Source organism: Procambarus clarkii, chromosome 37 (genome assembly GCF_040958095.1).
Source record: "Procambarus clarkii isolate CNS0578487 chromosome 37, FALCON_Pclarkii_2.0, whole genome shotgun sequence".
NCBI lineage: Eukaryota > Metazoa > Arthropoda > Malacostraca > Decapoda > Cambaridae > Procambarus > Procambarus clarkii.
Window position 1 is genome coordinate 39,070,489 of NC_091186.1, and position 21,955 is coordinate 39,092,443.

The 21,955-nt window shown below is 60.1% G+C and overlaps 1 protein-coding gene across 1 annotated transcript in view; it reads left to right on the forward strand.

Annotated features, from left to right (window-relative positions):
* The first annotated feature begins 1,472 nt into the window (after positions 1-1,472).
* LOC138372111 (peptidyl-prolyl cis-trans isomerase-like) overlaps positions 1,473-21,955 on the forward strand; it is a 67,969-nt gene continuing 47,486 nt past the window's right edge. The window contains exon 1 of the mRNA XM_069337400.1: positions 1,473-1,615. Within this exon, the coding sequence (XP_069193501.1) occupies positions 1,499-1,615 (117 nt within the window). The 5' untranslated portion in view covers positions 1,473-1,498. The remainder of the gene's footprint in view (positions 1,616-21,955) is intronic.

Below are 21,955 nucleotides of genomic sequence, written 5' to 3' on the forward strand. Positions count from 1 at the left end.
ATGACACCACAAGGAGAGGAAGGGAAGACTCAGCTGCAGGCCATGTTGGGGAACCTTGACACAGTCAACACCCCACAGGAGGTTGGCACAACCATAGACACAGCTGATGGGTGCAAGATGAAGGTAGAAGATTGGCTCCAGAAGTGCCAGGAACTCTTCCCAGATGTCAAGACTGTCCACACCTCAGTGAAGGTACGCTGCTGAAGGTCACATTGTTATCACCCAACTGAGTGTAGTTTTGCCTCTATATAAACACTTTTGACATGGAGACACATCAAGATGAGAGTAGACTTTATAGATAGGAAACTTTTTTATTAATAAAGTCAACTGTCATCTTGGTGTTTCTCTACACTGTGGTCAGTGTAGAGAAACATTACTTATATTGTCTAGTTACAGTACTTTACTCAGAGCCTGATGCTTCATGATAGTCCAGTTACTTTACTCAGAGCCTGATGCTTCATTATAGTCCAGTTACTTTACTCAGAGCCTGATGCTTCATTATAGTCCAGTTGCTTTACTCAGAGCCTGATGCTTCATTATAGTCCAGTTAATTTACTCAGAGCCTGATGCTTCATTATAGTCCAGTTACTTTACTCAGAGCCTGATGCTTCATTATAGTCCAGTTACTTTACTCAGAGCCTGATGCTTCATTATAGTGCAGTTACTTTACTCAGAGCCTGATGCTTCATTATAGTCCAGTTACTTTACTCAGAGCCTGATGCTTCATTATAGTGCAGTTACTTTACTCACAGCCTGATGCTTCATTATAGTCCAGTTACTTTACTCAGTGCCTGATGCTTCATTATAGTCCAGTTACTTTACTCACAGCCTGATGCTTCATTATAGTCCAGTTACTTTACTCACAGCCTGATGCTTCATGATAGTCCAGTTACTTTACTCAGAGCCTGATGCTTCATTATAGTCCAGTTACTTTACTCAGAGCCTGATGCTTCATTATAGTCCAGTTACTTTACTCAGAGCCTGATGCTTCATTATAGTCCAGTTACTTTACTCAGAGCCTGATGCTTCATTATAGTCCAGTTACTTTACTCAGAGCCTGATGCTTCATTATAGTCCAGGTTCCACATTAATGTTTGTGTTAGTAATGACAGGTGCAGGAGACCATCAGGGAGGCCCTGGAGATGATGACCACAGAGACAGGTGCCACAGCTGACCCCGTACACCTGGGAGACTCAGCCTCCACCATTAATGTTTGTGTTGGTAATGACAGGTGCAGGAGACCATCAGGGAGGCCCTGGAGATGATGACCACAGAGACAGGTGCCACAGCTGACCCCGTACACCTGGGAGACTCAGCCTCCACCATTAATGTTTGTGTTGGTAATGACAGGTGCAGGAGACCATCAGGGAGGGCCTGGAGATGACGACCACAGAGACAGGTGCCACAGCTGACCCCGTACACCTGGGAGACTCAGCCTCCACCATTAATGTTTGTGTTGTAATGACAGGTGCAGGAGACCATCAGGGAGGCCCTGGAGATGATGACCACAGAGACAGGTGCCACAGCTGACCCCGTACACCTGGGAGACTCAGCCTCCAGCATCATGGATAAAGTTCAGCAAATCACTGGAGAGATCCCCCAGAAGCAATTAACAGTAAGTTTTTTATTTCCTCTCATAGGTCATATCACAAGATATTGAGTTGCGTTTTGAGGAGAGGAAGCCTGTTCTTAGGTTTATGGAGGTTCCCCAAGGTCAACAACTGACTTTCCTTAACATACAATACACAATAGTTGCCTAACTTCTGGTAAACATTTACTGGTAGGTGAACAACAGAAACAGGTGAAAAGAAACATGTGAATCATTTCCATCCTGCATGGTAATTGAACCTGTGATCCTCTATTGAACCCGGGATCCTGGCCCCCCCCCCCCTCACAGAGGCGCAGAGAGCGGGTGACACTCCACCAACCAACCGGGAAAGCATCCAGGAAGACAGTGAACCAAAACAGACCACTGATGGGTTCCAAGAGACTGAAGCCTTGAAACTGCCAACAAACTCCCAAACAATGCCAGCACCAACCACCCTGCCAGTAGAGGGGGGCTGGAGCTACAGGTCCAGCACCAACCCCTTGCCAGTAGAGGAGGGCTGGAGCTACAGGTCCAGCACCAACCACCCTGCCAGTAGAGTGGGGCTGGAGCTACAGGTCCAGCACCAACCACCCTGCCAGTAGAGGGAGGCTGGAGCTACAGGTCCAGCACCAACCCCTTGCCAGTAGAGGGTGGCTGGAGCTACAGGTCCAGCACCAACCCCCTGCCAGTAGAGGGGGGCTGGAGCTACAGGTCCAGCACCAACCCCCTGCCAGTAGAGGGGGCGGGAGCTACAGGTTCGGCACCAACCCCCTGCCAGTAGAGGGGGCTGGAGCTACAGGTCCAGCACCATCTCCCTATCAGTAGAGGGGGGCTGGAGCTACAGGTCCAGCACCAACCCCCTGTCAGAAGAAGGGGGCTGGAGCTACAGGTCCAGCACCAACCCCCTGCCAGTAGAGGGGTGCTGGAGCTACAGGTCCAGCACCAACCCCCTGTCAGTAGAGGGGGGCTGGAGCTACAGGTCCAGCACCAATCCCCTGCCAGTAGAGGGGGGCTGGAGCTACAGGTCCAGCACCAACCCCCTGTCAGAAGAAGGGGGCTGGAGCTACAGGTCCAGCACCAATCCCCTGCCAGTAGAGGGGGGCTGGAGCTACAGGTCCAGCACCAACCCCCTGTCAGAAGAAGGGGGCTGGAGCTACAGGTCCAGCACCAACCCCCCTGCCAGTAAAGGGGGGCTGGAGCTACAGGTTCAGCACCAACCCCCCTGCCAGTAGAGGGGGCTGGAGCTACAGGTCCAGCACCAACCCTCTGCCAGTAGAGAGGGGCTGGAGCTACAGGTCCAGCACCATCCCCCTGCCAGTAGAAGGGGGCTGAATGTCCAGCACCAACCCCCTGCCAGTAGAGGGGGGTCTGGAGCTACAGGTCCAACACCAACCCTCTGCCAGTAGAGGTGGGCTGGAGCTACAGGTCCAGCACCATCCCCCTGCCAGTAGAGGGGGGCTGGAGCTACAGGTGCAGCACCAACCCTCCTGCCAATAGAGGGGGCTGGAGCTACAGGTCCAGCACCAACCCCCCTGCCAGTAGAAGGGGGCTGAATGTCCAGCACCAACCCCCTGCCAGTAGAGGGGGGGTCTGGAGCTACAGGTCCAACACCAACCCCCACTGCCAGTAGAGGGGGGGGGTCTGGAGCTACAGGTCCAGCACCAACCCCCTGCCAGTAGAGGGGGGGCTGGAGGTCCAGCATCAACCCTCTGCCAGTAGAGGGGGGCTGGAGCTACAGGTCCAGCACCAACCCCCTGCCAGTAGAGGGGGGCTGGAGCTACAGGTCCAGCACCAACCCCCTGCCAGTAGAGGGGGGCTGGAGCTACAGGTCCAGCACCAACCCCCCCTGCCAGTAGAGGTGGGCTGGAGCTACAGGTCCAGCACCAACCCCCTGCCAGTAGAGGGGGGCTGGAGCTACAGGTCCAGCACCAACCCCCTGCCAGTAGAGGGGGGCTGGAGCTACAGGTCCAGCACCAACCCCCTGCCAGTAGAGGGGGGCTGGAGCTACAGGTCCAGCACCAACCCCCCCTGCCAGTAGAGGTGGGCTGGAGCTACAGGTCCAGCACCAACCCCCTGCCAGTAGAGGGGGGCTGGAGCTACAGGTCCAGCACCAACCACCCTGCCAGTAGAGTGGGGCTGGAGCTACAGGTCCAGCACCAACCACCCTGCCAGTAGAGGGAGGCTGGAGCTACAGGTCCAGCACCAACCCCTTGCCAGTAGAGGGTGGCTGGAGCTACAGGTCCAGCACCAACCCCCTGCCAGTAGAGGGGGGCTGGAGCTACAGGTCCAGCACCAACCCCCTGCCAGTAGAGGGGGCGGGAGCTACAGGTTCGGCACCAACCCCCTGCCAGTAGAGGGGGCTGGAGCTACAGGTCCAGCACCATCTCCCTATCAGTAGAGGGGGGCTGGAGCTACAGGTCCAGCACCAACCCCCTGTCAGAAGAAGGGGGCTGGAGCTACAGGTCCAGCACCAACCCCCTGCCAGTAGAGGGGTGCTGGAGCTACAGGTCCAGCACCAACCCCCTGTCAGTAGAGGGGGGCTGGAGCTACAGGTCCAGCACCAATCCCCTGCCAGTAGAGGGGGGCTGGAGCTACAGGTCCAGCACCAACCCCCTGTCAGAAGAAGGGGGCTGGAGCTACAGGTCCAGCACCAATCCCTTGCCAGTAGAGGGGGGCTGGAGCTACAGGTCCAGCACCAACCCCCTGTCAGAAGAAGGGGGCTGGAGCTACAGGTCCAGCACCAACCCCCCTGCCAGTAAAGGGGGGCTGGAGCTACAGGTTCAGCACCAACCCCCCTGCCAGTAGAGGGGGCTGGAGCTACAGGTCCAGCACCAACCCTCTGCCAGTAGAGAGGGGCTGGAGCTACAGGTCCAGCACCATCCCCCTGCCAGTAGAAGGGGGCTGAATGTCCAGCACCAACCCCCTGCCAGTAGAGGGGGGGTCTGGAGCTACAGGTCCAACACCAACCCTCTGCCAGTAGAGGTGGGCTGGAGCTACAGGTCCAGCACCATCCCCCTGCCAGTAGAGGGGGGCTGGAGCTACAGGTGCAGCACCAACCCTCCTGCCAATAGAGGGGGCTGGAGCTACAGGTCCAGCACCAACCCCCCTGCCAGTAGAAGGGGGCTGAATGTCCAGCACCAACCCCCTGCCAGTAGAGGGGGGGTCTGGAGCTACAGGTCCAACACCAACCCCCACTGCCAGTAGAGGGGGGGGGTCTGGAGCTACAGGTCCAGCACCAACCCCCTGCCAGTAGAGGGGGGGGCTGGAGGTCCAGCATCAACCCTCTGCCAGTAGAGGGGGGCTGGAGCTACAGGTCCAGCACCAACCCCCTGCCAGTAGAGGGGGGCTGGAGCTACAGGTCCAGCACCAACCCCCTGCCAGTAGAGGGGGGCTGGAGCTACAGGTCCAGCACCAACCCCCCCTGCCAGTAGAGGTGGGCTGGAGCTACAGGTCCAGCACCAACCCCCTGCCAGTAGAGGGGGGCTGGAGCTACAGGTCCAGCACCAACCCCCTGCCAGTAGAGGGGGGCTGGAGCTACAGGTCCAGCACCAACCCCCTGCCAGTAGAGGGGGGCTGGAGCTACAGGTCCAGCACCAACCCCCCCTGCCAGTAGAGGTGGGCTGGAGCTACAGGTCCAGCACCAACCCCCTGCCAGTAGAGGGGGGCTGGAGCTACAGGTCCAGCACCAACCTCCCCTGCCAGTAGAGGTGGGCTGGAGCTACAGGTCCAGCACCAACCCTCTGCCAGTAGATAGAGGCTGGAGCTACAGGTTGTCACGCGCCGCTCACCTTGGCCTTGTGTTACATGAGGTTACAGTTAAACAGCGGGGGATCGTGCTACTGATCCTATAACCTCACGCCGTGGGACTTCACTCCCTCCACTAGGGTATCACATTTCACCCCAGGGAGCTCTCCTAGTCATGCCTCAAGACCGGTCATCACTTGACCTTGGACCCAAGGAGGAGAGGAGAAGGCCCAGCCCACACTACTAAACTCAATCCTGCAGTATATGACTCCACCACCAGGCCTGCCCACTTATGCGTGCAGAGAATTTGCCGGACTTCCGGCCGTAGCCTCACGTCCACCTCTTCCTTCCTGGTCGCCAGCTGGGTAATTCTCTCTGCGTCCCAGGAACGCCGTTAGTTCAAATATAATATATTTACAGCAGCCTAGGACCTTACTGTGTGCTGCCAATACTAGAATTCAAATGTACAGTCATGTTGCCATCTCAGGGTCACTCATTAGGGAATGCTAGTACCAGTGTTCAAATCTCATGTCTTGTTGCCAACACAGGGTCTCTCTCTGTCATTCCAGTAACAGTACAGTATAATCATGTTATTAACCACAAAGCTCAATGAGATGGAGGTTATACCAAAAGCAGTGATAAAATAGTAAAAGTTTACTCAAAGTATACTACAACACACAAGATACATGTATGAATTTATGGAAATAATAATAATAATGATGACAGCAGGGCTCCTCTGGTGGCCGCCAGCAGCTCGCATCAGCTGATGAAATAAAGGGATCACTGGCCCCTCCTCACTGGGGCGGCTCCGTCAGCGTCGCTCCTCACTCCTCCACGGGCCTGCCACACGCTGTCTTCACCACTCAGTAGAATAATATATACGTGCTGTCCCACAGCCTAATCTACTCCTATGACTTATATGCACCCTAATAAATGCCTAAGCATAATAATAGGCCTATCTTGCCTAACAATCAAGGGAAATATGGGAGGGAAATATGATCTACCTTAACATATCCCGTTCTCAGACGCCTAGGCTCCAGTCACCCGTTGGGTATTCCGTTCCTCGCGTTGTTCCCAGTGTTCCAGAAGCATCACCAGTCCATAGGTGTGAAGATCCTCGGCATCTCCGTGCTCATTCCCTGAGTGATGTTCCTGGGCGTTGGCTCATCCATTCGTCACTGCATGCGTCGTTCCCTCAAGCATTCCTTCACCGAGACCACACTCAAGGATCAGGATGCACTTTCTTCCTTCTGAGTTCCTAGTGGGCGTGATCTAATCACAACAGCTCTGAATGCTTTGGAGTTCCACCGACAGCGAGTCACTCACTCCTCCAGCCGTCGTAACTCTCTCAACTTCTCCAAAACTATTAGCACACGGTCCTCGGCGCCCTTTCACCGCTGGATTAGGCTTCCTCGCACTTCCCTGAAGTTCTGCAGTCCTTGTTAGTCACTATATACTCGTCAGGCTGTGTATATCCACTTATGGAGGCTCCTAGACCTCAGAACTAGAGAGCTCAATCGGCGCACGTCCGCTCTCAACGAAGCGCCGAGTATCTCTGAGCGCCTGGTGCTCTGCAGGCGGGCCAGATCTCTCGGTGACGTCACAGACCCAGGGGCGGGCCCTGATGGGTCAATGAAGTCATGTGACCTCAGCCACCGAATCAGAGGGCGTCGTACAGAAAATGATGGATTTGCAAGCCAGGCGGCGCCATTTTGTTGTACCCAGGGTGCGAATTTTCCACTTCTCTGCAAATTTACAAATGCAAATTTCTCCCCAAATTAACAACCATTCTGGAAGTCTCATACCTCAAAAGATTCCCTGCGCCTCAGAGAACCTACAGGTAAGCTGATATGACTCTTAAACCTGGCATATGGGAGAAACTGTAGGGGACACCATCACAAGGTCCAGGACTAATCCCCTGCCAGTAGAAGTGGGGGGGGGGGGGGGAAGCTGGAGCTACAGGTCCAGCACCAACCTTCTGCCAGTAGAGGGGGGGTTGGAACTATAGGTCCAGCACCAACCCCCCCCCCCCTGCCAGCAGAGGGGGGGGCTGGAGCTGCAGGTCCAGCACCAACCCCCCCCTGCCAGCAGAAGGGGGGCTGGAGCTACAGGTCCAACTAGAACCCCCTGCCAATAGAGGGGGGGGGGTGTTGGAGCTACAGGTCCAGCACCAACCCCCTGCCAGTAGAGGGGGGCTGGAGCTACAGGTCCAGCACCAACCCCCTGCCAGTAGAGGGGGGCTAGAGCTACAGGTCCAGCACCAACCCCCTGCCAGTAGAGGGGGGCTAAAGCTACAGGTCCAGCACCAACCCCCTGCCAGTAGAGGGGGGCTGGAGCTACAGGTCCAGCACCAACCCCCCTACCAGTAGAGGGGGGCTGGAGCTACAGGTCCAGCACCCACCCCCTGCCAGTAGAGGGGGGGGAGGGGCTTGAGATACAGGTCCAGAACTGACCCCCTGAGAGTAGAGGGGGAGGCTGAAGCTACAGGTCCATCACCAACTCCCTGCCAGTAGAAGGGAGCTGAAGCTACAGGTCCATCACCAACCACCTGCCAGTAAAGGGGGGGCTGGAGCTTCAGGTCCAGCACCAACCCCCTGCCAGTAGAGGGGGGCTGAAGCTTCAGGTCCAGCACCAACCCCCTGCCAGTAGGGGGGGGGGGCTGGAGCTTCAGGTCCAGCACCAACCCCCTGCCAGTAGAGGAGGGCTGGAGTTACTTGTCCAACACCAACCCCCTGCCAGTAGAGGGGGGACTGGAGATACAGGTCCAACACCACCCCCCTGCCAGTAGAGGGGGGCTGGAGCTACAGGTCCAGCTCCAAACCCCTGCCAGTAGAGGGGCAGCTGGAGGTACAGGTCCAGCACCAACCCCCTGCCAGTAGAGGGGGACTGGAGCCACAGGTCCAGCACCAACCCCTTGCCAATAGAGGGGAACTGGAGCTACAAGTCCAGAACCAACCTCCACTGCCAGTAGAGAGGGGGGGCTAGAGCTACAGGTCCAGCACCAACCTCCACTGCCAGTAGAGGGGGGCTGGAGCTACAGGTCCAGCACCAACCCCCCCCCTGCCAGTAGAAGGGGGCTAGAGCTTCAGGTCCAGCACCAACCCCCTGCCAGTAGAGGAGGGCTGGAGCTACATGTCCAGCACCAACCCCCTGCCAGTAGAGAGGGGGCTGGAGATACAGGTCCAGCACCAAACCCCTGCCAGTAGAGGGGGGACTGGAGATACAGGTCCAACACAAACCCCCCTGCCAGTAGAGGGGGGCTGGGGCAACAGGTCCCGCACCAACCCCCTGCCAGTAGAGGGGGGCTGCAGCTACAGGTCCAGCACCAACCCCCTGCCAGTAGAGTTGGGCTGGAGCTACAGGTCCAGGACCAACCCCCTGCCAGTAGAGTGGGGCTGGAGCTAAAGGTCCAGCACCAATCCCTTGCCAATAGAGGGGGGCTGGAGCTACAGGTCCAGCACCACCACCCTGCCAGTAGAGAGGGGGGGGCTGGAGCTACAGGTCCAGCACCAACCCCCTCCCAGTAGATTGGGGGGGGGGGCTGGAGCTACAGGTGCAGCACCACCACCCTGCCACTAGAGGGGGGCTGGAGCTACAGGTCCAGCACCAACCCCCTCCCAGTAGAGTGGAGGGGGGGGGGGCTGGAGCTACAGGTGCAGCACCACCACCCTGCCAGTAGAGGTTGGCTGGAGCTACACATCCAGCACCAACCCCCTGCCAGTAGAGGGGGCTGGAGCTACAGGTCCAGCACCATCCCCCTACCAGTAGATGGGGCTGGAGCTACAGGTCCAGCACCAACCCCCTGCCAGTAGAGTTGGGCTAGAGCTACAGGTCCAGCACCATCCCCTGCCAGTAGAGGGGGGGCTGTAGCTACAGGTCCAGCACCAACCCCCTGCCAGTAGAATGGGGCTGGAGCTACAGGTCGAGCACCAACCCCCTGCCAGTAGAGGGGCAGCTGGAGGTACAGGTCCAGTACCAACCCCTTGCCATTAGAGGGAGAGGGGGGTGTAGCTACAGGTACTGCACCAACCCCCTGCCAGTAGAGGGGGACTGGAGCTACAGGTCCAGCACCAACCCCCTGCCAGTAGAGGGGGCTGGAGCTACAGGTCCAGCACTAACCCCATGCGAGTAGAGGGGGCTGGAGCTTCACGTCTAGCACCAACCCCTTGCCAGTAGAGGGGGGCTGGAGCTACAGGTCCAGCACCAACCCTCTGCCAGTAGAGAGGGGCTGGAGCTACAGGACCAGCACCAACCCCTTGCCAGTACAGGGGGGCTGCAGCTACAGGTCCAGCACAAACACCCTGCCAGTAGAGGGGGGGGGGTGGAGCTACAGGTCCAGCACCAACCCCCTCCCAGTAGAGTGGGGAGGGGGCTGGAGCTACAGGTGCAGCACCACCACCCTGCCAGTAGAGGGGGGCTGGAGCTACAGGTCCAGCACCAACCCCCTGCCAGTAGAGATGGGCTGGAGCTACAGGACCAGCACCAACCCCTTGCCAGTAGAGGGGGCTGGAGCTTCAGGTCCAGCACCAACCCCCTGCCATTAGAGGGACAGCTGGAGGTACAGGTCCAGTACCAACCCCCTGCCAGTAGAAGGGACTGGAGCTACAGATCCAGCACCAACTCCCTGCCAGTAGAGAGGGGCTGGACCTACAGGTCCAGCACCAAACCCCTGCCAGCAGAGGGGGACTGGAGCTACAGGTCCAGCACCAACCCCCTGCCAGTAGAGGGGACTGGAGCTACAGGTCCAGCACCAACTTCCTGCCAGTAGAGGGGGGCTGGACCTACAGGTCCAGCACCAAACCCCTGCCAGTTGAGGGGGACTGGAGCTACAGGTCCAGCACCAACCCCCTGCCAGTAGAGGGAGCTGCAGCTACAGGTCCAGCACCAACCTCCTGACAGTAGAGGTGGGCTGGAGCTACAGGTCCAGCATCAACCCCCTGCCAGTAGAGGTGGGCTGGAGCTACAGGTGCAGCACCAACCCCCTGCCAGTAGAGGGGAGCTGGGGCAACAGGTCCAGCACCAACCCCCTGCCAGTAGAGGTGGGCTAGAGCTACAAGTCTAGCACCAACCCCTGCCAGTAGAGGGGGGCTGGAGCTAAAGGTCCTGCACTAACCCCCTGCCAGTAGAGAGGGGGCTGGAGGTACAGGTCCAGCGCCAACCCCCTTACCAGTTGAGAGGAGGGGTGGAGCTACAGGTCCAGCACCAACCCCATGCCAGTAGAGGGGGTCTGGAGCTACAGGTCCAGCACTAGCCCCCTGCCAGTAGAGGGGGGCTGGAACTACAGGTCCATCACTAACCCCCTGCAAGTAGAGGGGCAGCTGGAGGTACAGGTCCATCACCAACCTCCTGCCAGTAAAGGTGGGCTGGAGCTACAGGTCCAGCACCAACCCCTTGCCAATAGAGGTGGGCTGGAGCTACAGGTCCAGCACCAACCTCCTGCCAGTAGAGGGGGGCTGGAGCTACAGGTCCAGCACGAACCCCCTGCCAGTAGAGGTGGGCTGGAGGTACAGGTCCAGCACCAACCCCCTGCCAGTAGAGGGGCAGCTGGAGGTACAGGTCCAGCACCAACCCCCTGCCAGTAAAGGTGGGCTGGAGCTACAGGTCCAGCACCAACCCCTTGCCAATAGAGGTGGGCTGGAGCTACAGGTCCAGCACCAACCTCCTGCCAGTAGAGGGGGGCTGGAGCTACAGGTCCAGCACGAATCCCCTGCCAGTAGAGGTGGGCTGGAGCTACAGGTCCAGCACCAACCCCCTGCCAGTAGAGGGGCAGCTGGAGGTACAGGTCCAGCACCAACCCCCTGCCAGTAGAGGGGGGCTGGAGATACAGGTCCAGCACCAACCCACTGCCAGTAGAGTGGGGCTGGAGCTACAGGTCCAGCACCAACCCCCTGCCAGTAGAGTGGGGCTGGAGCTAAAGGTCGAGCACCAACCCCCTGCCAGTAGAGGTGGCTGGAGCTTCAAGTTCAGCACCAACCCCCTGCCAGTAGAGGGGGGCTGGAGCTATAGGTCCAGCACCAACCCCTTGCCAGTAGAGTGGGGCTGGAGCTACTGGTCCAGCACCAACCCCCTGCCAGTAGAGGGGGTCTGTAGCTAGAGGTCCAGCACCAATCCCCTGCCAGTAGAAGGGGGCTGGAGCTACAAGTCCAGCACCAACCCCCTGCCAGTAGAGGTGGGCTGGAGCTACAGGTCCAGCACCAACTCCCTGCCAGTAGAGGGGGGCCTGGAGTTACAGGTCCAGCACCATCCCCCTGCCAGTAGAGGGGGGGCTGGGGCTTCATGTGTAGCACCAACCCCCTGCCAGTAGAGGGGGGCCTGGAGCTACAGGTCCAGCACCATCCCCCTGCCAACAGAGGGGGGGCTGGGGCTTCATGTGTAGCACCAACCCCCTGCCAGTAGAGGGGGGCCTGGAGCTACAGGTCCAGCACCAACCCCCTGTCTGTAGGGGGGCTGGAGCTACAGGTCCAGCACCAACCCTCTGCCAACAGAGGGGGGGCTGGAGCTACAGGTCCAGCACCAACCCCCTGTCAGTAGGGGGCCTGGAGCTACAGGTCCAGCACTAACCCCCTGCCAGTAGAGGTGGCCTGTAGCTACAGGTCCAGCACCAACTCCCTGCCATTAGAGTGGGGCTGGAGCTATAGGTCCAGCACCAACCCCCTGCCCGTAGAGTGGGGCTGGAGCTACAGGTCTAGCACCAACCCCCTGCCAGTAGAGTGGGGCTAGAGCTACAGGTCCAGCACCAACCCCTGCCAGTAGAAGGGGGCTGTAGCTACAGGTCCAACACCAACCCCTTGCCAGTAGAGAGGTGCTACAGCTACACATCCAGCACCAACCCCACTGCCAGTAGAAGGGGGGCTGGAGCTACAGGTCTAGAACCAACCCCCTGCCAGTAGAGTGGGGCTGGAGCTACAGGTCCTGCACCAACCTCCCTGCTAGTAGAGGGTGAGGGGGGGGGCTGTAGCTACAAGTCCAGAACAAACCTCCTGCCAGTAGAGGGGGGGGGGAGGCTGGAGCTACTGGTCCAGCACCAACCCCCTGCCAGTAGAGGGGGGCTCCATCTAAAGTTCCAGCACCAACCCCCTGCCAGTAGAGCGGGGCTGCATCTAAAGGTTCAGCACCAACCCCCTGCCAGTAGAGGGGGGCTGCATCTAAAGGTTTAGCACCAACCCCCTGCCAGTAAAGGGGGGCTGGAGCTTCAGGTCTAGCACCAACCCCCTGCCAGTAGAGGGGGACTGGAGTTACAGGTCCAGCACCAACCCCCCTGCCAGTAGAAGCGGGCTGGAGCTACAGGTCCAGCACCAACCCTCTGCAAGTAGAGGAGGGGCTAAAGCTACTGGTCCAGCACCAACCCCCTGCCAGTAGAGGGGGGCTAGAGCTACAGGTCCAGCACCAACCCCCTGCCAGTAGAAGGGGGCTGGAGCTACAGGTCCAGCACCAACCTCCTGCCAGTCGAGGGGGGGGGGCTGGAGCTGCAGGTCCAGCAGCAACCCCCTGCCAGTAGAGGAGGGCTGGCGCTACAGGTACAGCACCAACCCCCTGCCAGTAGAGGGGGGCTAGAGCTACAGGTCCAGCACCAACCCGCTGCCAGTAGAGGGGAGCTGGAGCTACAGGTCCAGCACCAACTCCTTGCCAGTAGAAAGCGGCTGGAGCTACAGGTCCAGCACTAACCTTCTGCCTATAGTGGGGGGGCTGGAGTTACAGGTCCAGCACCATCCCCCTGCAAGTAGAGGGGGGCTGGAGCTATAGGTCCCGCACCAACCCCCTGCCAGAAGAGGTTGGCTGGAGCTTCAGGTCTAGCACCAACCCCCTGCCAGTAAAGGGGGTTGGAGCTACAGGTCCAGTACTAACCCCCTGCGAGTAGAGGGGGGCTGGAACTTCATGTATAGCACCAACCCCCTGCCAGTAGAGGGGGGCTGGAGCTACAGGTCCAGCACCAACTCCCAGCCAGTAGAGAGGGGCTGGAGGTACAGGTCCAGCAACAACCCCCCCGGCCAGTAGAAGGGGGCTGGAGGTACAGGTCCTGCACCAACCCCCCTGCCAGTAGAGGTGGGCTGGAGCTACAGGTCTAGCACTAACCACTGCCAGTAGAGGGGGGGGGCAGTATCTACAGGTCCAGCACCAACCCTCTGCCAGTAGAGTGGGGCAGGAGCTATAGGTCCAACACCAACCCCCTGCCAGTAGAGGTTGGCTGCAGATACAGGTCCAGCACCATCCCCCTGCCAGTAGAGCGGAGCTGGAGGTACAGGTCCAGCACCAACCCCCTGCCAGTAGATTGGGTCTGGAACTATAGGTCCGCACCAACCCCCTGCCAGTAGAGGTTGGCTGGAGGAACAGGTCCAGCACCAACCCCCTGCCAGTAGATTGGGTCTGAAACTATAGGTCCAGCACCAACCCTCTGCCAGTAGATTGGGTCTGGAGCTACAGATCCAGCACCAACCCCCTGCCAGTAGAGGTTGGCTGGAGCTACAGGTCCAGCACCAACCCCTGCCAGTAGAGGGGGGGGCTGTAGCTACAGGGCCAGTACCATCCTCCTGCCAGTAGAGGGGGGCTGGAGCTACAAGTCCAGCACCAACCCTCTACCAGTAGAGGGGGGTTGGAGCTACATGTCCAGCACCAAACCTCTGCCAGTAGAGTTGGGCTGAAGCTACAGGTCCAGCACCAACCCCAGCCAGTAGAGGGGGGGCAGTAGCTACAGGTCCAGCTCCAACCTCCTGCCAGTAGAGGGGTTCTAATGCTACAGGTCCTACACCAACCCCCTTGGTAGTAGATGGGGGAGGGGGGGCTGGAGCTACAAGTCCAGCACCAACCTCCTGCCAGTAGACTGGGGCTGGAGCTACAGGTCCAGCACCAACCCCCCTGCCAGTAGAAGGGGCTGGAGCTACAGGTCCAGCACGAACCCCCTGCCAGTAAAGGGGGGGGGAGGCTGGAGCTACAGGTCGAGCACCAACCCCCTGCCAGTAGAGGGGGCTTAAGCTACAGGTTCAGCACCAACCCCCTGCCAGTAGAGAAGGGGCTGCAGCTACAGGTCCAGCACCAACCACCTGCCAGTAGAGTGGGGTTGGAGCTACAGGTCCAGCACCAACCCCTGCCAGTAGAGGGGGGCTGGAGCTACATGTCCACCACCATGCCCCTGCCAGTAGAGGGGTGCTAGAGCTACATGTCCAGCACCAACCCTCTGCCAGTAGATGGGGGCTGGAGCTACAGGTCCAGCACCAATTCTCTGCCAGTAGAGGGGGGGCTGGAGCTACAGGTCCAGCACCAACCCTCTGCCAGTAGAGAGGGGCTGGAGCTACAGGTCCAGCACCAATCACCTGCCAGTAGAGGGGGGCTGGAGCTACAGGTCCAGCACCAATCCCCTGCCAGTAGAGGGGGGCTGGAGCTACAGGTCCAGCACCAATCACCTGCCAGTAGAGTGGGGCTGGAGCTACAGGTCCAGCGCCAAACCCCAGCCAGTAGAGAAGGGCTGGAGCTACAGGTCCAGCACCAACCCCTTGCCAGTAGAGGGGCGATAGGGCACCAGTTCCAGCACCAAACCCATGCCAGTAGGGAGGGGGGGCTGGAGCTACAGGTCCAGCACCAACCCCCCCTGCCAGTAAAAGTGGGCTGCAGCTACAGGTCCAGAACAAACCCCCTGCCAGGATAGGGGGCTTGAGCTACAGGTCCAGCACCAATCTCCTGCCAGTAGAGAGGGGGCTGGAGGTGCAGGTCCAGCACCAACCCCCCCCTGCCAGTAGAGGGGGAGGCTGGAGCTGCAGGTCCAGCACCAACCCCCCACCTGCCAGTAGAGGGGGGGGGCTGGAGCTGCAGGTCCAGCACCAACCCCCCCTGCCAGCAGAAAGGGGGCTGGAGCTACAGGTCCAACTAGAACCCCCTGCCAATAGAGGGGGGGGGTGTTGGAGCTACAGGTCCAGCACCAACCCCCTGCCAGTAGAGGGGGGCTGGAGCTACAGGTCCAGCACCAACCCCCTGCCAGTAGAGGGGGGCTAGAGCTACAGGTCCAGCACCAACCCCCTGCCAGTAGAGGGGGGCTAGAGCTACAGGTCCAGCACCAACCCCCTGCCAGTAGAGGGGGGCTGGAGCTACAGGTCCAGCACCAACCCCCCTACCAGTAGAGGGGGGCTGGAGCTACAGGTCCAGCACCCACCCCCTGCCAGTAGAGGGGGGGGAGGGGCTTGAGATACAGGTCCAGAACTGACCCCCTGAGAGTAGAGGGGGAGGCTGAAGCTACAGGTCCATCACCAACTCCCTGCCAGTAGAAGGGAGCTGAAGCTACAGGTCCATCACCAACCACCTGCCAATAGAGGGGGGGCTGGAGCTTCAGGTCCAGCACCAACCCCCTGCCAGTAGAGGGGGGCTGAAGCTTCAGGTCCAGCACCAACCCCCTGCCAGTAGGGGGGGGGCTGGAGCTTCAGGTCCAGCACCAACCCCCTGCCAGTAGAGGAGGGCTGGAGTTACTTGTCCAACACCAACCCCCTGCCAGTAGAGGGGGGACTGGAGATACAGGTCCAACACCACCCCCCTGCCAGTAGAGGGGGGCTGGAGCTACAGGTCCAGCTCCAAACCCCTGCCAGTAGAGGGGCAGCTGGAGGTACAGGTCCAGCACCAACCCCCTGCCAGTAGAGGGGGACTGGAGCCACAGGTCCAGCACCAACCCCTTGCCAATAGAGGGGAACTGGAGCTACAAGTCCAGAACCAACCTCCACTGCCAGTAGAGAGGGGGGGCTAGAGCTACAGGTCCAGCACCAACCTCCACTGCCAGTAGAGGGGGGCTGGAGCTACAGGTCCAGCACCAACCCCCCCCTGCCAGTAGAAGGGGGCTAGAGCTTCAGGTCCAGCACCAACCCCCTGCCAGTAGAGGAGGGCTGGAGCTACATGTCCAGCACCAACCCCCTGCCAGTAGAGAGGGGGCTGGAAATACAGGTCCAGCACCAAACCCCTGCCAGTAGAGGGGGGACTGGAGATACAGGTCCAACACAAACCCCCCTGCCAGTAGAGGGGGGCTGGGGCAACAGGTCCCGCACCAACCCCCTGCCAGTAGAGGGGGGCTGCAGCTACAGGTCCAGCACCAACCCCCTGCCAGTAGAGTTGGGCTGGAGCTACAGGTCCAGGACCAACCCCCTGCCAGTAGAGTGGGGCTGGAGCTAAAGGTCCAGCACCAATCCCTTGCCAATAGAGGGGGGCTGGAGCTACAGGTCCAGCACCACCACCCTGCCAGTAGAGAGGGGGGGGGGCTGGAGCTACAGGTCCAGCACCAACCCCCTCCCAGTAGATTGGGGGGGGGGCTGGAGCTACAGGTGCAGCACCACCACCCTGCCACTAGAGGGGGGCTGGAGCTACAGGTCCAGCACCAACCCCCTCCCAGTAGAGTGGAGGGGGGGGGGCTGGAGCTACAGGTGCAGCACCACCACCCTGCCAGTAGAGGTTGGCTGGAGCTACAGATCCAGCACCAACCCCCTGACAGTAGAGGGGGCTGGAGCTACAGGTCCAGCACCATCCCCCTACCAGTAGATGGGGCTGGAGCTACAGGTCCAGCACCAACCCCCTGCCAGTAGAGTTGGGCTAGAGCTACAGGTCCAGCACCATCCCCTGCCAGTAGAGATGGGCTGGAGCTACAGGACCAGCACCAACCCCTTGCCAGTAGAGGGGGCTGGAGCTTCAGGTCCAGCACCAACCCCCTGCCATTAGAGGGACAGCTGGAGGTACAGGTCCAGTACCAACCCCCTGCCAGTAGAAGGGACTGGAGCTACAGATCCAGCACCAACTCCCTGCCAGTAGAGAGGGGCTGGACCTACAGGTCCAGCACCAAACCCCTGCCAGCAGAGGGGGACTGGAGCTACAGGTCCAGCACCAACCCCCTGCCAGTAGAGGGGACTGGAGCTACAGGTCCAGCACCAACTTCCTGCCAGTAGAGGGGGGCTGGACCTACAGGTCCAGCACCAAACCCTTGCCAGTTGAGGGGGACTGGAGCTACAGGTCCAGCACCAACCCCCTGCCAGTAGAGGGAGCTGCAGCTACAGGTCCAGCACCAACCTCCTGACAGTAGAGGTGGGCTGGAGCTACAGGTCCAGCATCAACCCCCTGCCAGTAGAGGTGGGCTGGAGCTACAGGTGCAGCACCAACCCCCTGCCAGTAGAGGGGAGCTGGGGCAACAGGTCCAGCACCAACCCCCTGCCAGTAGAGGTGGGCTAGAGCTACAAGTCTAGCACCAACCCCTGCCAGTAGAGGGGGGCTGGAGCTAAAGGTCCTGCACTAACCCCCTGCCAGTAGAGAGGGGGCTGGAGGTACAGGTCCAGCGCCAACCCCCTTACCAGATGAGAGGAGGGGTGGAGCTACAGGTCCAGCACCAACCCCATGCCAGTAGAGGGGGTCTGGAGCTACAGGTCCAGCACTAGCCCCCTGCCAGTAGAGGGGGGCTGTAACTACAGATCCAACACTAACCCCCTGCAAGTAGAGGGGCAGCTGGAGGTACAGGTCCATCACCAACCTCCTGCCAGTAAAGGTGGGCTGGAGCTACAGGTCCAGCACCAACCCCTTGCCAATAGAGGTGGGCTGGAGCTACAGGTCCAGCACCAACCTCCTGCCAGTAGAGGGGGGCTGGAGCTACAGGTCCAGCACGAACCCCCTGCCAGTAGAGGTGGGCTGGAGCTACAGGTCCAGCACCAACCTCCTGCCAGTAGAGGGGCAGCTGGAGGTACAGGTCCAGCACCAACCCCCTGCCAATAGAGGGGGGCTGGAGATACAGGTCCAGCACCAACCCACTGCCAGTAGAGTGGGGCTGGAGCTACAGGTCCAGCACCAACCCCCTGCCAGTAGAGTGGGGCTGGAGCTAAAGGTCGAGCACCAACCCCCTGCCAGTAGAGGTGGCTGGAGCTTCAAGTTCAGCACCAACCCCCTGCCAGTAGAGGGGGGCTGGAGCTATAGGTCCAGCACCAACCCCTTGCCAGTAGAGTGGGGCTGGAGCTACTGGTCCAGCACCAACCCCCTGCCAGTAGAGGGGGTCTGTAGCTAGAGGTCCAGCACCAATCCCCTGCCAGTAGAAGGGGGCTGGAGCTACAAGTCCAGCACCAACCCCCTGCCAGTAGAGGTGGGCTGGAGCTACAGGTCCAGCACCAACTCCCTGCCAGTAGAGGGGGGCCTGGAGCTACAGGTCCAGCACCATCCCCCTGCCAGTAGAGGGGGGGCTGGGGCTTCATGTGTAGCACCAACCCCCTGCCAGTAGAGGGGGGCCTGGAGCTACAGGTCCAGCACCATCCCCCTGCCAACAGAGGGGGGGCTGGGGCTTCATGTGTAGCACCAACCCCCTGCCAGTAGAGGGGGGCCTGGAGCTACAGGTCCAGCACCAACCCCCTGTCTGTAGGGGGGCTGGAGCTACAGGTCCAGCACCAACCCCCTGCCAACAGAGGGGGGGCTGGAGCTACAGGTCCAGCACCAACCCCCTGTCAGTAGGGGGCCTGGAGCTACAGGTCCAGCACTAACCCCCTGCCAGTAGAGGTGGCCTGTAGCTACAGGTCCAGCACCAACTCCCTGCCATTAGAGTGGGGCTGGAGCTATAGGTCCAGCACCAACCCCCTGCCCGTAGAGTGGGGCTGGAGCTACAGGTCTAGCACCAACCCCCTGCCAGTAGAGTGGGGCTAGAGCTACAGGTCCAGCACCAACCCCTGCCAGTAGAAGGGGGCTGTAGCTACAGGTCCAACACCAACCCCTTGCCAGTAGAGAGGTGCTACAGCTACACATCCAGCACCAACCCCACTGCCAGTAGAAGGGGGGCTGGAGCTACAGGTCTAGAACCAACCCCCTGCCAGTAGAGTGGGGCTGGAGCTACAGGTCCTGCACCAACCTCCCTGCTAGTAGAGGGTGAGGGGGGGGGGCTGTAGCTACAAGTCCAGAACAAACCTCCTGCCAGTAGAGGGGGGGGGGAGGCTGGAGCTACTGGTCCAGCACCAACCCCCTGCCAGTAGAGGGGGGCTCCATCTAAAGTTCCAGCACCAACCCCCTGCCAGTAGAGCGGGGCTGCATCTAAAGGTTCAGCACCAACCCCCTGCCAGTAGAGGGGGGCTGCATCTAAAGGTTCAGCACCAACCCCCTGCCAGTAAAGGGGGGCTGGAGCTTCAGGTCTAGCACCAACCCCCTGCCAGTAGAGGGGGACTGGAGTTACAGGTCCAGCACCAACCCTCTGCAAGTAGAGGAGGGGCTAAAGCTACTGGTCCAGCACCAACCCCCTGCCAGTAGAGGGGGGCTAGAGCTACAGGTCCAGCACCAACCCCCTGCCAGTAGAAGGGGGCTGGAGCTACAGGTCCAGCAACAACCTCCTGCCAGTCGAGGGGGGGGGGCTGGAGCTGCAGGTCCAGCAGCAACCCCCTGCCAGTAGAGGAGGGATGGAGCTACAGGTACAGCACCAACCCCCTGCCAGTAGAGGGGGGCTAGAGCTACAGGTCCAGCACCAACCCGCTGCCAGTAGAGGGGAGCTGGAGCTACAGGTCCAGCACCAACTCCTTGCCAGTAGAAAGCGGCTGGAGCTACAGGTCCAGCACTAACCTTCTGCCTATAGTGGGGGGGCTGGAGTTACAGGTCCACCACCATCCCCCTGCAAGTAGAGGGGGGCTGGAGCTATAGGTCCCGCACCAACCCCCTGCCAGAAGAGGTTGGCTGGAGCTTCAGGTCTAGCACCAACCCCCTGCCAGTAAAGGGGGTTGGAGCTACAGGTCCAGTACTAACCCCCTGCGAGTAGAGGGGGGCTGGAACTTCATGTATAGCACCAACCCCCTGCCAGTAGAGGGGGGCTGGAGCTATAGGTCCAGCACCAACTCCCAGCCAGTAGAGAGGGGCTGGAGGTACAGGTCTAGCAACAACCCCCCCGGCCAGTAGAAGGGGGCTGGAGGTACAGGTCCTGCACCAACCCCCCTGCCAGTAGAGGTGGGCTGGAGCTACAGGTCTAGCACTAACCACTGCCAGTAGAGGGGGGGGGGCAGTATCTACAGGTCCAGCACCAACCCTCTGCCAGTAGAGTGGGGCAGGAGCTATAGGTCCAACACCAACCCCCTGCCAGTAGAGGTTGGCTGCAGATACAGGTCCAGTACCATCCCCCTGCCAGTAGAGCGGAGCTGGAGGTACAGGTCCAGCACCAACCCCCTGCCAGTAGATTGGGTCTGGAACTATAGGTCCGCACCAACCCCCTGCCAGTAGAGGTTGGCTGGAGGTACAGGTCCAGCACCAACCCCCTGCCAGTAGATTGGGTCTGGAACTATAGGTCCAGCACCAACCCCCTGCCAGTAGATTGGGTCTGGAGCTACAGGTCCAGCACCAACCCCCTGCCAGTAGAGGTTGGCTGGAGCTACAGGTCCAGCACCAACCCCTGCCAGTAGAGGGGGGGGCTGTAGCTACAGGGCCAGTACCATCCTCCTGCCAGTAGAGGGGGGCTGGAGCTACAAGTCCAGCACCAACCCTCTACCAGTAGAGGGGGGTTGGAGCTACATGTCCAGCACCAAACCTCTGCCAGTAGAGTTGGGCTGAAGCTACAGGTCCAGCACCAACCCCAGCCAGTAGAGGGGGGGCAGTAGCTACAGGTCCAGCTCCAACCTCCTGCCAGTAGAGGGGTTCTAATGCTACAGGTCCTACACCAACCCCCTTGGTAGTAGATGGGGGAGGGGGGGCTGGAGCTACAAGTCCAGCACCAACCTCCTGCCAGTAGACTGGGGCTGGAGCTACAGGTCCAGCACCAACCCCCCTGCCAGTAGAAGGGGCTGGAGCTACAGGTCCAGCACGAACCCCCTGCCAGTAAAGGGGGGGGGGAGGCTGGAGCTACAGGTCGAGCACCAACCCCCTGCCAGTAGAGGGGGCTTAAGCTACAGGTTCAACACCAACCCCCTGCCAGTAGAGAAGGGGCTGCAGCTACAGGTCCAGCACCAACCACCTGCCAGTAGAGTGGGGTTGGAGCTACAGGTCCAGCACCAACCCCTGCCAGTAGAGGGGGGGCTGGAGCTACATGTCCACCACCATGCCCCTGCCAGTAGAGGGGTGCTAGAGCTACATGTCCAGCACCAACCCTCTGCCAGTAGAGGGGGGCTGGAGCTACAGGTCCAGCACCAATTCTCTGCCAGTAGAGGGGGGGCTGGAGCTACAGGTCCAGCACCAACCCTCTGCCAGTAGAGAGGGGCTGGAGCTACAGGTCCAGCACCAATCACCTGCCAGTAGAGGGGGGCTGGAGCTACAGGTCCAGCACCAATCCCCTGCCAGTAGAGGGGGGCTGGAGCTACAGGTCCAGCACCAATCACCTGCCAGTAGAGTGGGGCTGGAGCTACAGGTCCAGCGCCAAACCCCAGCCAGTAGAGAAGGGCTGGAGCTACAGGTCCAGCACCAACCCCTTGCCAGTAGAGGGGCGATAGGGCACCAGTTCCAGCACCAAACCCATGCCAGTAGGGAGGGGGGGCTGGAGCTACAGGTCCAGCAACAATCCCCCCCTGCCAGTAGAAGGGGGGCAGGAGCTATAGGTTCTGCACCAACCCCCTGCCAATAGAGGGGGGCTGGAGCTACAGGTCCAGCACCAACCTCCTGCCAGTAGAGGGGGGCTGGAGCTACAGGTCTAGCACTAACCCCTGCCAGTAGAGGGGGGCTGTAGCTACAGGTCCA